Raw genomic sequence first — 12,126 nt, 5'->3', positions numbered from 1 at the left:
TTTTTACCTTTACAATCATTAAACATGTTGCCTCCTTGTCTCACAGTATTACTAGAACATAAAAACTCTGGAGACACACCAACTCACACTTCCTGAGATATTGCTGAAAGTTATTATACAGGCTAAGCAGAAATCGAAATATCTAAATATGAGCCATTAGCCAGATAAGAAACACTCAATTCCTTTGGAAGCACCAGGCTTCAACTCTGATATGTGTGGGGTCCCAAAATATTGGATCCTCCTCATCATAGCTCGTTAGCTCAAGTTCACAAGTGCTAGGGCACCTGCAGCTTTCAGCATCATGCAAGGGATAAGTATCAAGGTTAAATGAGGACTCAGTCAAGTAGGCTGTTAATAATGTCAGACATATCTCATGTACTTCATCATTGCAGTGCTCTCTTATTTGTTCTGCAGTCACAGGTAATCAAATCGTTGTACTGGATCACACTAAAAGTTCATTTCATGCAGACTCAGTTTTCAAAGGCCGTTATGTTGTCACTGGGCAAATGTAATTAACATAAAAATTAGTAATAAGCCAAAACCCCATCACAGATCAGGGCCCACTGACAAGACAAGTATCAAAAGATAGCTCTTATCCTGAAGAACTTAAATTCTAAAAAAAAAAAACCCTCTACCTTGACTTGGAAATAAATGAAACTGTTAGAAAGTGCCCGTACACCACAAGCAAGAAAGGACAGTGCTCCACAGTAAGTGGAGGATATATTACACTTTATGTTGGCCCTAAGTATGCATAGGTCACTGTTTACTGCTGTCCTGTGCGTGTTGTCCCTGCTGATCAGTACAGCTGGAGTCAGAGATATCTAGAAAGAGGAAAACTAGCAAAATTATGTTTATGGGGAATAAGCAATAGAAGTTAAGCTACAAACTTAGAATTTTATAGTTAGCTTTCATGGTCAGAACACAAACAAGTATTTTGGCTTTTCTGAACCCCAAATTCTTTGCAACTCATGGGGAGCATTCATACTTCTGCTTGCCTAAAACATCACAGTGCCTACCCTAGAGAGTCAATTTTTTGCTATCTGTTCTCCAGCTTGTTGGCTTGATGCTGGAATTCTTAACCTGTGGAGATGATGTATCCCCTTGAGCTGAGCAGGATACCCATGGCTTCTCAGTATCTGTCTCTTACCCTACCAGGTGCTATATACAGGTTTTGGGGGGATTTGTTTGTTAGTTTGGCTGTTTGTGTTTGTGGTTTTGGAGGTTTATTTTGGTTTGGGTTTTTTAGTTTGGGGGGGGTGGGTTGTTGTTGGTTTTTTGGGTTTGGTTGGTTTTTGGGGCTCGTTTGTTTAAACTATCTCAGCCAGGTCATGCATTTTAGTAGAAAGCCCTACCAATGGGTGCTATATACGGCTTGGGGTGTGTGTGTTTGTTTTGTTTTTAAACTAACTCAGCTAGGTCACACATTTTAGTAGAAAGCCCTTTCTTGTATTCCAAAAGGCTCTTCTAAATTCAAGAGTAACCTGGTTTATTCTGGTAACAGAAAAAACTCTATCATCTTCATATTTAGAAGATAAAGGTTACTATTGGAATCTGTTGGAATGCTAATTGCACTGAGTACCTTCTGATAAAATGTCTTTCTCCTCTGCTCTGTGTAAATATATATCATAATATTTTAGACCTTTATTTTGTCTCTTGCCCTAGCCAAAAAACAACTTTCCAATACAGCTATAGTTGAGCATATCCATAATTTAAGGACAAAGTGTATAAGTATTCCTAATTGCCTCCAAAACAAGTTTGATAAACTTGTGAAAATTAAGGGGGAGGGGGGATCAGACATATTGCAGTGTGAAAATAAATCACCAATGACCTTAACACTACTTTTTAGAGTTATGAAACAATAAAATATAGAACATTCAGACTAGATCTTGTTAACATTTCCAGGCCCAGATTAGAATAAATCTAACATAAAGATTTTCTTTTTCCTTCTGGTGGTTCTTAATTTCTCTGGAGGAGTTTGCTTTTCAATAAAAATGTGTTAAGTATTTGAGTTAAATAATGTAAAAGTACGATGCTTTTTTTAAAAAAGCTTGAAGGCAAAAAGCTTTTAAACAAAAAAATTCCTCTTTTGCTGCAGATTTCCTCAGATTGCTTTCAGTATTCCCTGAAAGAGGAATTGCTGAGACAAATAATTTGCAGAAACATATTGAATTCTTTCATTTAATTTAAGATGGAGAAGAAATTTGAATGGCAAAGCCTGTTTCTACAATAAAAGGGTTAGCATCCCATCCAGATTGTCTGGAGATGGATGTAAATACTCGGTGCTTATTATGATTGTTAAACAGCAGTAGCTTATTCAGCACACTGCTATCCCTTGGATGCACTGGTCTTCTCATGTATTGTTCAAAGACTGCGTACAAAATGGCCTTCCATGAAAAACTGAAATGACACATTCAAAACATTGCAGAGCAGTGAAATACAGCTTTAGAAAAGAACCAGAAGAACACTGCGTAGTGAATACACTAATACCTTAAAAAGACCTGCTCTATTACTAGTACCGAGACTGAGATTTGGCTGCAAGTTTATTACCTCAATGCATTTGGGACACAGCCACCTAGTGAGATTTTCTTGTATCTAGTTGGCGTTATTACTTGAAATTACTGTATGGGTGTCCCCCCATGGCATCTCAGAACAAACTACTTAGGATCACCAAGGCGCTTGTGCTACCTCTGCACTTCACTGTGAGCTGGTAAATAACTAAAGCTAGTTTCATATACCAGCAACACATGGCACGAATCTTGAATTTCACCAGCTACACTGAAACTGCATTCAGTCCTCCAGCTATTTTAAATCAAATAAGTTATGAAGGAGAATCACTGGAAATTAAATCCAGCTACAACTAAAGGAACATCACAAAAAAAAGGCATTTTATTAAATTAGGATTGTGATAACTGATTTGCTCCACTGTGGTCATCGTATTTAAAAACACATAGAGGAGAAGAAACATAAAAGCCAGTACTAACTATGTGAAAGGTGTAGAGTAAGATGGTTCTATGGGTCTTATTCCACTTATATGGGGATACACATATAAGCTCAGACATGATACATCAGATTTTACCGGTGCAAAAGCTGATCTGAAAGAGAATGAAGAATATGCCAGCAAGAACTAGGTAGTCTATTGTATACTGTTTGAATGCATTTTTAACAAGTGCAGATGCATGACAGCTCTCAACATCTCCAAAGAAGCAACTCCATAAAGATATACAAATAATACATGCATCTTACAACCTCAGGTAAGAAGTCCTGATGATGACCATAGCACTGTTTGCTGTTACATCTGACTTTTGACTAGATAATATCTGTAAATTGAACCCTTCAAGCTCTAAACAACAGTAAAATATTTGCAAAGATGAGGAAGCAAGCATCACTGATAGCCCTCTGCCTTGCTTACAGATGAACTCTTGAAAGAAACTCCTTTCCCACTAAATTCCACCTCTGTAATGGAGCCATTTTCCTTCCAAGGCTGGTTAAATGATCATCGTGGCAAAATAAAACAGAAGAAATCCTTGAGTATGTTTGGAGATAACTTTGAAACAGAGGTAGGGACATCTAATTTCTCTGAAAGAGAGGGGTATTTTAAAGGTACAGATAATAGGTGCCTACTGTTCAGACCAAGTGAATCCAGGCCTGCGAACAATATGTAGTCAGCAGAAAAAGTTATGCACCCCTACAGAACAACTCAGTCTTAGCCTGCCCCCCGCCCTTTGCAAGCGCCTGTCTTTGTCCGTTGATTTGAGTAGTTCAGGGCAGGGGCTTCCTAGCTCAGATATTTCTGTTCATGGAATCAACCTGAACCTTATTTCCGTTCATTTCCTTTGGGTTTAAAACAGCTTGCTCTCTCCACCTCCCCTACTCTCCCATATTTCCCAAATCAGAAACATTAGCATGATGCAAATGCTACTTAATAACTGTGTTCAGCCTCACTGTATGTTTGAACAGCATTCATGGTGCCAAGTCTAGCATGGGTGTGTAAATACACTTTTTTTTCTTCTCCCTCAATCTACGTAAAGCAGAAACAAGGAAAACAGGACCAGAGAGCCTGGGCTGTGCTAAAGCATTGCATTTCTCAGAACACAGTCTAGTTTGGGTGTAAATGAGAATGTCACTATTTGATATCTCTGCTGTATGCACAATAGTTTACAAAACGTATTCTTTCCCTGGGTTACTTGGAGTCACATTCTGAGGGATGCAATACATTTGACAGCAAAGTGGCAGAGAGCGTGGGACTGTCAGGAAGAATGCAGAAAGGGCAGATAATGAGAAAGATAAGGTCTGGTCTGCAGCTTTTTTCATGTTAATGGAAGAATCTTTTCTACTTCAACAAGCTCTTGACAGGGCCCAGAGTTCATGAGGAGGAAGTGCCTGTTCCAAGAACAGAGGCAGGAAGGATATAGATGCAAAGCTGAGAGTGGGAGGAGGCAGAAGGAATAGATAAGTGAGGATGCAGAGGAGCATAAGGAGTGGCAGGTGTGATCAGTTCCCTTTTTATCAGTAGGAATCAATATGAGAATACCAAACGTAATGTGAATTTTAATGTCTGTAAAAATAACGTCATCTTCCATGAACATTTTTCTGTAAAAATAGAATGTTTTAAATGCTGTAAGAAGAGAATATGTACACTTTGGTCACTGTGATGAATCTGTTACTTTCCTTCCCTGTTTGTTTTGGTTTGGTTTTTTTGTGTTTTTTTTTTTTTCTTTGTTTTGTTTTTTTAAAGGTTATAGCTTATGGACCAGGAACTACTGAGAAAAGTAAAAAGGATTCAGATATCTGGATATGGCAGCTGGTATGTGACAATTCACACTTGTTAACAGATGAGTTCATGTTTCAGTTCAGAGCAGACTGAACAGTAGTAAAGCCTTCTAAGCACCAGCAACAGAAATTAAAATTATTACCTTCCTTCTCATAGAAAAGATTATCAACAAGCACCAACCTTCAGCTTTAAACTAGAATGAAAAACAACTGTGAACTACTGCCACCCTAAAAATAGTCTTATCTTGTATGTTGAGGACAGAGATACTGGCATCCTTCATCATATTTGGTGGGTATTTTAATATACCCTACCAAGAGTATAGGCTGTAAAAACACCAGAATACCCCTGAGTGATAAAAAAAGCATCACCTATTACTTCTGCCTTGAAGCATTTGTCCTCATACTGAAATCAAACTGGAATCAGGTAGACTAAGCTAATAAAAATCTAACTGAGAACTTGTGTATAGTAAAGCACAGCAGTAGGTGATCCAGATGCTCTTAATTCAACTGGCTGTAGGAAACAGTTGCAGCCCAAGGGAAAAAACAGAGAAAAGCTAGTTTTCATTTACACAAGTCACCAAGCTTGGGAGGCAGATATTTCTATCCATTCCTGTTCTGTTGAAATTCACAGGGATTATAAAATAATAATTAAAGACATAATAATCTTGAAATACATTTGTTTACAGTGCAGCTTAAAACAGCCTATGCAACCAAGCCCTTGCTTGTTGGCAAGAACCTGGCTCCTCTGCTTGACAAGATGATGATGAGTCCGTTCCAGTGTGGATGGACTTCTATTAGCCATTTCTGTCAGCTCTCTGCTGCCTTGTGAACTGCTTTTCAAGACTTAAAAAGATGTTAGGAATCAAAAAGTAGAAGAGGAGCTTCAAGTACTCCAGGAGGTTACCTCTGTAATTTCCAGAGCTGTACCAACTTGCAGGCTGCTAGGTTAGATTGGTAGCACTGTACTCCCAAGAGTCAGGCAATGAGTTGCTGCTTTATGATGGGGAACAATGAACCATGAAGCATGTTTTTATTGATGCTAATAGGGTCAGACAGGGAAGATCAGCTGAATATTTAGCTATGCCTCATGAAACAGAGCAGTTTGGAACCACTTTTCCAGTGGGAAAGATTTCCATGCTTACCTGCAGCATTTTCTTTCTGCTAGTGACAGGACATGGAAAATTAAAAGCTGGTTACCTGTTCTTTCCCTTCAGGAGGGCACATCTACTGTTACTGTGGATGGTAAAACCCTGACTCTATCTGCTGGTGACAGCCTGCTTGTCCGTGCCCAGTCTATGTGAGTAGAGATTGTCAGTGGTTCAATGCATGATTTCTCAGCTTCTAGCAACAAATTGAGTATGTGTTCCGCACCAGGCTGGGCATCAGCTGGTGCAGAAACACAGCATCTGTGAATGCAGGATTTGCAATAGCCTCTGTTATTCCTCAGGGCAAAGTATCTTCAGGAGGAAACAAAGCCAGACATTCATTCTAGTTCACCTTTTATGATTAAAGGTGGGGAAAATAAAAAAGAAAAACATTACCAAGAAAAAGCAGCATGCACAAGACCATGCATAAAGGTAGATGGCATGAATACACCAACTGGCAATCACAGCAGATCCTCTAAGCTTCAGACCAGGCTTAACATCAATGCAGCAAGATTTGGGGTTCAGACTAAGAACACAGCTCTCTTCCTAGAGTAGGATGCATATGGCCAATTCATAATCATGACACATATGATATATACAAAGGAAAAAAAACAGTGAAAATGCTTTCCAGAGAGAATGGAAAGGGAAAGTACTTGCCAACTCTTGTGAAGAGTGCCACAAGCTGATAAAGTGCCCACCAAGAAGATGATGAAGGATGATGTATACTCACTGGTAATGCAATGCCGCAATTATTGGCAGATGATAAAAACGGCCTTCTTTCCTACAAGAAAAATCTAATAAATGGTAGTGCTGACATGTGCACCTTTTCTACAGCACTGAAAACGCTGAAACCATCCACCTGTGCACAGAACTGTTCTCTGCACCTGTGATTCCAACACATAGCTGCCACCTCCTCCCTTCACCATTGCTGCTACTTCTGTGAAATCACTTGTGTTTAATTCCCAGTCCTGCAGTCCAATCAATGTTTTTTCAAAATCATGGCATGATGTACATGCAGAGATCTGCCAGCACAGTTCTTACTGGATTAAGATGTTTATCAGATCTGTACAGCAGGCACCTTTTATTGTATGCATCACTGTTGCATACTAACCTCTGGCCATCCATTTGGTGGATAAGGGAAAAGCAACTAATGTCATCTACCTGGACTTTTGCAAAGCATTTGACACTGTACCTAAACACTTTGACACTTTGTCTTTAAATTGGGGAGACATGGATTTGATGGATGGACCACTGTGTGGATAATGAATTGGCTGGATGGTCAGTCTCAAAGAGTTGCAGTCAACAGCTCAATGTCCAAGTGGAGACCAGTGACGAGTGGTGTTCCTCAGTATTGGGACCAGCACTGTTTAACATCTTTGTTGGCAACATGGACGGTGGGATTGAGTGCGCCCTCAGCAAGTCTGCTGATGACACAAAGCTGTGTGGTGCGGTTGACACACTGGAGCGAAGGGATGCCATCCAGAGGCCCCTTGACAGGCTTGAGAGGTGGGCCCATGCAAACCCTATGAAGTTCAACAAGGCCAAGTGCAAGGTGCTGCACATGGGTGACGGCAATCCCAAGCACAAACACAGGCTGGGCAGGAAATAGATTGAGAGCAGCCCTGAGGAGAAGGACTAGGGGGTGTTGGTTGGTTAGAAGCTCAACATGACCCGGCAATGTGCACTCACAGCTCAGAAAGCCAACTATATCCTGGGTGGCATCAAAAGAATTGTGACCAGCAGGTCAAGGGAGGTGATTCTGCCCCTCTACTCCGCTCTCGTGAGGCATCACCTGGAGTCCTGTGTTCAGCTCTGGTGCCCCCAACATAAGGAGGACATGAACCTGTTGGAGTGAGTCCAGAGGAGGGCCACAAAGATGATCAGAGGGCTGGAGAACCTCTCCTACGAGGACAGGCTGAGGGAGTTGGGGGTGTTCAGCCTGGGGAAGAGAAGGCTCCGGGCAGACCTTGTAGCAGCCTTCCAGTACCTGAAGGGGGCCTACAAGAAAGCTGAGGAGGGACTTCTTACAAGGGCATGTACTGATAGGGCAAGGGGTACTGGCTTTAAACTGAGAGAGGGTAGATTTAGATTAGCTATAAGGAAGAAATTCTTCACTGTGAGGGTGGTGAGGCACTGGAACCGGTTGCCCAGAGATGCTGTAAATGCCCCATCCCTGAAAGTGTTCAAGGCCAGGTTGGACAAGGCTTTGAGCAACCTGGTCTAGTGCAAGGTGTCCCTGTCCACAGCAGGAGGGTTGGAATTAGATGATCTTTAAGGTCCCTTCCAACCCAAACCATTCTACGATCTCTGGAACTGGCACAGAAACAGCTAATACAAAAGTGATGACCACAAGAAAAATACTATTGAATTCGTAGCTACTTATTTTGGTAAAATAATATCTTTACTGAGGTGATTCTGTTCCAATCTACATGTCACCAAGATCAGACCAGATTCTTTCCCCCACGGTTCATTCACAAGTGGACATACATTCTTCCCCACCATGCCATGATGTTTTGCTTGTGTTATTGATGGTGAAGAGTAATTCCTAAAATATCACAAGATATACCAATGTGGAAAGAGAAAAAGTGTAATCAGGACAGAATCTGTTTGTTTTCCCCTACTTTTCAGTAGCATCAATGTTTCAATTGTTGGTTTGAGTCTGTGGTTCCCCCTCATACACTTTGGATCATCTCTATTTCTATTTTTCCAGGTACTGCTGGAAGAGAACAGAAGAATGTGTTGCGCTCTGCATTGCTCAGGATCCAAAACGCAAGCAGCCTTATACCTGTGCCATTTGACTTTAATGATAATTAAGTTTTAACCTGCTTGTCTTATCTTAATGATCTTTTAGTCAGAATGTCTGGAAATATGAATAGTCTATCACAACAATTACACTGAATTAAGTGGAGTAAAGTGCTGTGCCTAGTTAAAACTTTTTTCCTCAAGTAGTTAAAGTTTCAGAAAATCTATAATCGGTTATTAAAAAAAAAAAACCACAAAACAAAACAGAAAAATAGTCCTTATCTGAAAGGAAATGAACACAGATCCAAGTAACATGATTATTTATATAATAATACACATGATACTAAGGTAAAAGCTTTTCAAATACAAGTCTCCTCTGCAAGATGTAGAAAAGGAGGTGGGGCAGATCTGTTATGCCTACTTACATGGTAGTTTTTGTTTCTTTGTCTCAGTTTTGTCATTTGTAATAAGTTAGGTATAACATTAGTTACCCAGCCTGCAGTAGGGGAGTTTTAATTGGCAGTATCTCACAGATCTTCAAGATCTTTGGCTAAAACACCCTTTAAAAAACAAAACAAGCTCTGCTGCACTGCTCAAGGATCTCAGTGCTTTGTGAAGGAGAGGAAGGACCATTAGTGAAGGGGGAAGCACTACCTGCAAAAACATCAAGCATTACTTAGATCACCACTGTGCTTGCTTCGGGTAACTTAGTTTACCAAATCCAACAATGCAGTATCAATCAGTTACCAGTAACATGCCACGCACACCATGCTGGATGCTGTCTGTGCACTACACTATCACGAACATAGCACAGCAATATGACTAACACAGGAGCATCCCAATCATGGATATTCCTGTGCAGCAGAAATCTCAGGTCAGAGTAGTCTAAGAAGTATGTTGGAGGATAAGGGAGCAGAAAAATTATTATAATGACATTTCTTGTGGAAATAACAAAAGCCAAATTATCTTTTCCTGCTTTTATTCCAGGAACTCTCCAGAGGGGTTTTTGTTTTGTTTGTTCTGATTTTTTTGTTGGTTGGGTTTGCTTTTTGTTTGGGGTGGGGGGTTTCTTGGGGGGTGTTGTGGTGTGGGTTTTTTTTGTTTGGGTGGTTTTTGGTTCTTTTTGTTGGTTTGTTTAAGCACATTGTCCTTCACATCATTAACATCACAAAACAGATTGCTTAAATGTTTGCAGGTTTTATCAGTTATGTGTTGGAGAAAACAAAAAGTTACCATTTCTTGATTTTTTTAAATTCTATTTACATTCAGAAAATATTTCTTTAATATATCTATCACCTACAAAGCTCACTAAACTGAAATGTCATATGCATTTTATTCAAGTGTTCATTCTTCTGATGAGAAAGACTCAGATGGTTTGTCTTTAATCTATAACCTAAGTGTAAGTTCACATGCTTTTCTAGTAAAGCATACAGGAAAACTTTGCTACATCCTCCTAATAACAGGGGACGTAATTTGAGAAATTCAGCCTAGCCCTTAAGACTATTATGGGCATGGATTATCACACAGGAAAAGGAGCTATAACAATCCATTTGAACAAGGGAGTAATTTGTCTGATTATCACTGGTATTGGTGTGTCTGCAGAATTGCCAACTCCCTGAGTGAACATCTATGACTGCGGGGTCTAGGGTTATATTTTCAGTCCACCGGCTCAGGAGTAACCACTGCAGTGCTGCCTATGCGTTTACTTCATATCACAGAAATGTTTCTATATTACACACTGAATAAGTGGATAAAGCATAGCAACACATAGAAAAATGTCCAGAATAATCAATAGCTCTTCATCCATCCAGAGGCACTGTGAGCCATGGAAATTTCAGAATAAAAATTAAGGCACCTCTGGATTAGCTACCTCCAGCTTTAGAGACTTAAGGACTTAAAATAAAGGCTCCACTCAAACTATATTTGTAATGATGTCTTATTATGACAACTTGTGCTTGAACACCTGAATTCTACAAAGTCCTGAGCTAGGTCCCTCAAACCAGAGCAAGAACCAAATCACAAGCATTATGCCAGAGCTCAGTCACCTGCGGTTCTGCTGCTGCCCATGCTCAGAAACCGGGACTGAGCATGTTGTCAGCTAACTTCTTTTGAGAAGCTGCTGTTATCTAAAAAATTAGGTGAGAGGTGTCCGGTCCCATAAGTATGACTAAAAATCAGGATCAAACCAGTATACCAGTATGGGAAGATTTACAGAAAGGCCTAGATACCAAGTACTGGGAGAAGAGAATTTAATGTTTTAGCGTCTCTTTTGAGACTTGTTTCAGTTGTTCTGTTCCTTCCCCCACCCCAGTTCAATAGTTATTTAGTAGCCAGAGCACAGATGAGAGCACAGAGAGAACTTGTCATTTACTCCTTCCAAGGTGCTTAACCAGTGTGATTTAGAAACCTGCAATTTTTCTTTTTCCAAGCCTTCAGGTAGTTCCAAGGGGCTCCTCATCAGTCAGCAAATCTTTTTCAGCTGCTTTATTCTTCCTCCATACTATATATTATAAACTGCCCCAACAATGGTACTTTTGTAATTAGATGCACCCATGCTCCTCTGCCTGTGAGGAAGTTGGCCGGATGCAAGTTTGGTTCACGGAGTCCTTTTAGCTGTTAGGCGCTGTTTCTGTGTACGTGTGGTGAGCTCAGCTCAGTAGATTGTTGGCATCAGAGTTGTTGGGATCACAGCCTGGGGACTCCAATGCTAATCTTATCTCATAAAGAAAGATTTCAGGCTCAGGTCAGTGGTGAAGGCTTAGTTAAGCATGTTGTCTGCAAAGTGCCCTAATGCACTCCTGTTGGCATGCATGTCCATGACAATACACCAGCACAAAAACATGTCTTATGCATATACAAGACTTTCTTTACATCTCTTTCTGTACAAGGTGCACCTGCACCCTGATTTGGGCACCCATTTTCCATCTGAATCATACAGATATTGTGTCATCTCATACTTAATAAACTTACTATATTTTGGCAGGATTGTGCTAACCTTATTATTACACTCTTGCATAGTCAGTCCATCTGTTGCTCACTGTGTCTCCAAGACTTGAAAGCAAAGCCTTTATACAAACATATATTCTAAACAGTATTACAATAAAGCCTACACAGACCAGAAGCCACACCTGCACCATCCTTCATAAATGCATTATTAACTTAAACACGTGCAGGGTTGTCCTGAATCACAAGATGGAGTTGACTTGAAAGCTTAGAAACACACAATGGAGTTTGAGTCTACCTACAACGACCCACAGAGAGTTATTCCAAGCCTGAATCCCACCTGGAAGTCAGCAGGAACTTTCCCCTTCACTTCAAACAGGAAAAGGTGATGCAGCCCAATCATGCCAGCAGTTGAGTAAAGTATAGAGGGAGGCTGTGGTTATTCGGTGCCTTTAAAATGTTTAATCCCAAAGAGAAAACTGGTAAGTTTTTTAAGAGAAAGGTAACACAGTCCTTTTAACTATTG

General features: G+C 40.3%; 1 protein-coding gene across 2 annotated transcripts in view; it reads left to right on the top strand.

Moving 5' to 3' along the window:
• The window catches only part of HAAO (3-hydroxyanthranilate 3,4-dioxygenase), a 37,927-nt gene extending 26,285 nt beyond the window's left edge, over window positions 1-11,642 (top strand). The window contains exons 7-10 of one of the 2 annotated variants that reach the window (XM_075089024.1): window positions 3,412-3,557; window positions 4,736-4,804; window positions 5,985-6,067; window positions 8,626-11,642. In XM_075089024.1, the coding sequence (XP_074945125.1) occupies window positions 3,412-3,557; window positions 4,736-4,804; window positions 5,985-6,067; window positions 8,626-8,713 (386 nt within the window). In that variant the 3' untranslated portion in view covers window positions 8,714-11,642. The remainder of the gene's footprint in view (window positions 1-3,411; window positions 3,558-4,735; window positions 4,805-5,984; window positions 6,068-8,625) is intronic. The other variant, XM_075089025.1, reaches the window with a different exon arrangement.
• Window positions 11,643-12,126: the final 484 nt, after the last annotated feature.

The sequence above is a fragment of the Phalacrocorax aristotelis genome, chromosome 3, assembly GCF_949628215.1.
Source record: "Phalacrocorax aristotelis chromosome 3, bGulAri2.1, whole genome shotgun sequence".
NCBI classification, from domain to species: Eukaryota; Metazoa; Chordata; class Aves; order Suliformes; family Phalacrocoracidae; genus Phalacrocorax; species Phalacrocorax aristotelis.
This window is presented reverse-complemented; position numbering and strand designations above follow the sequence as displayed.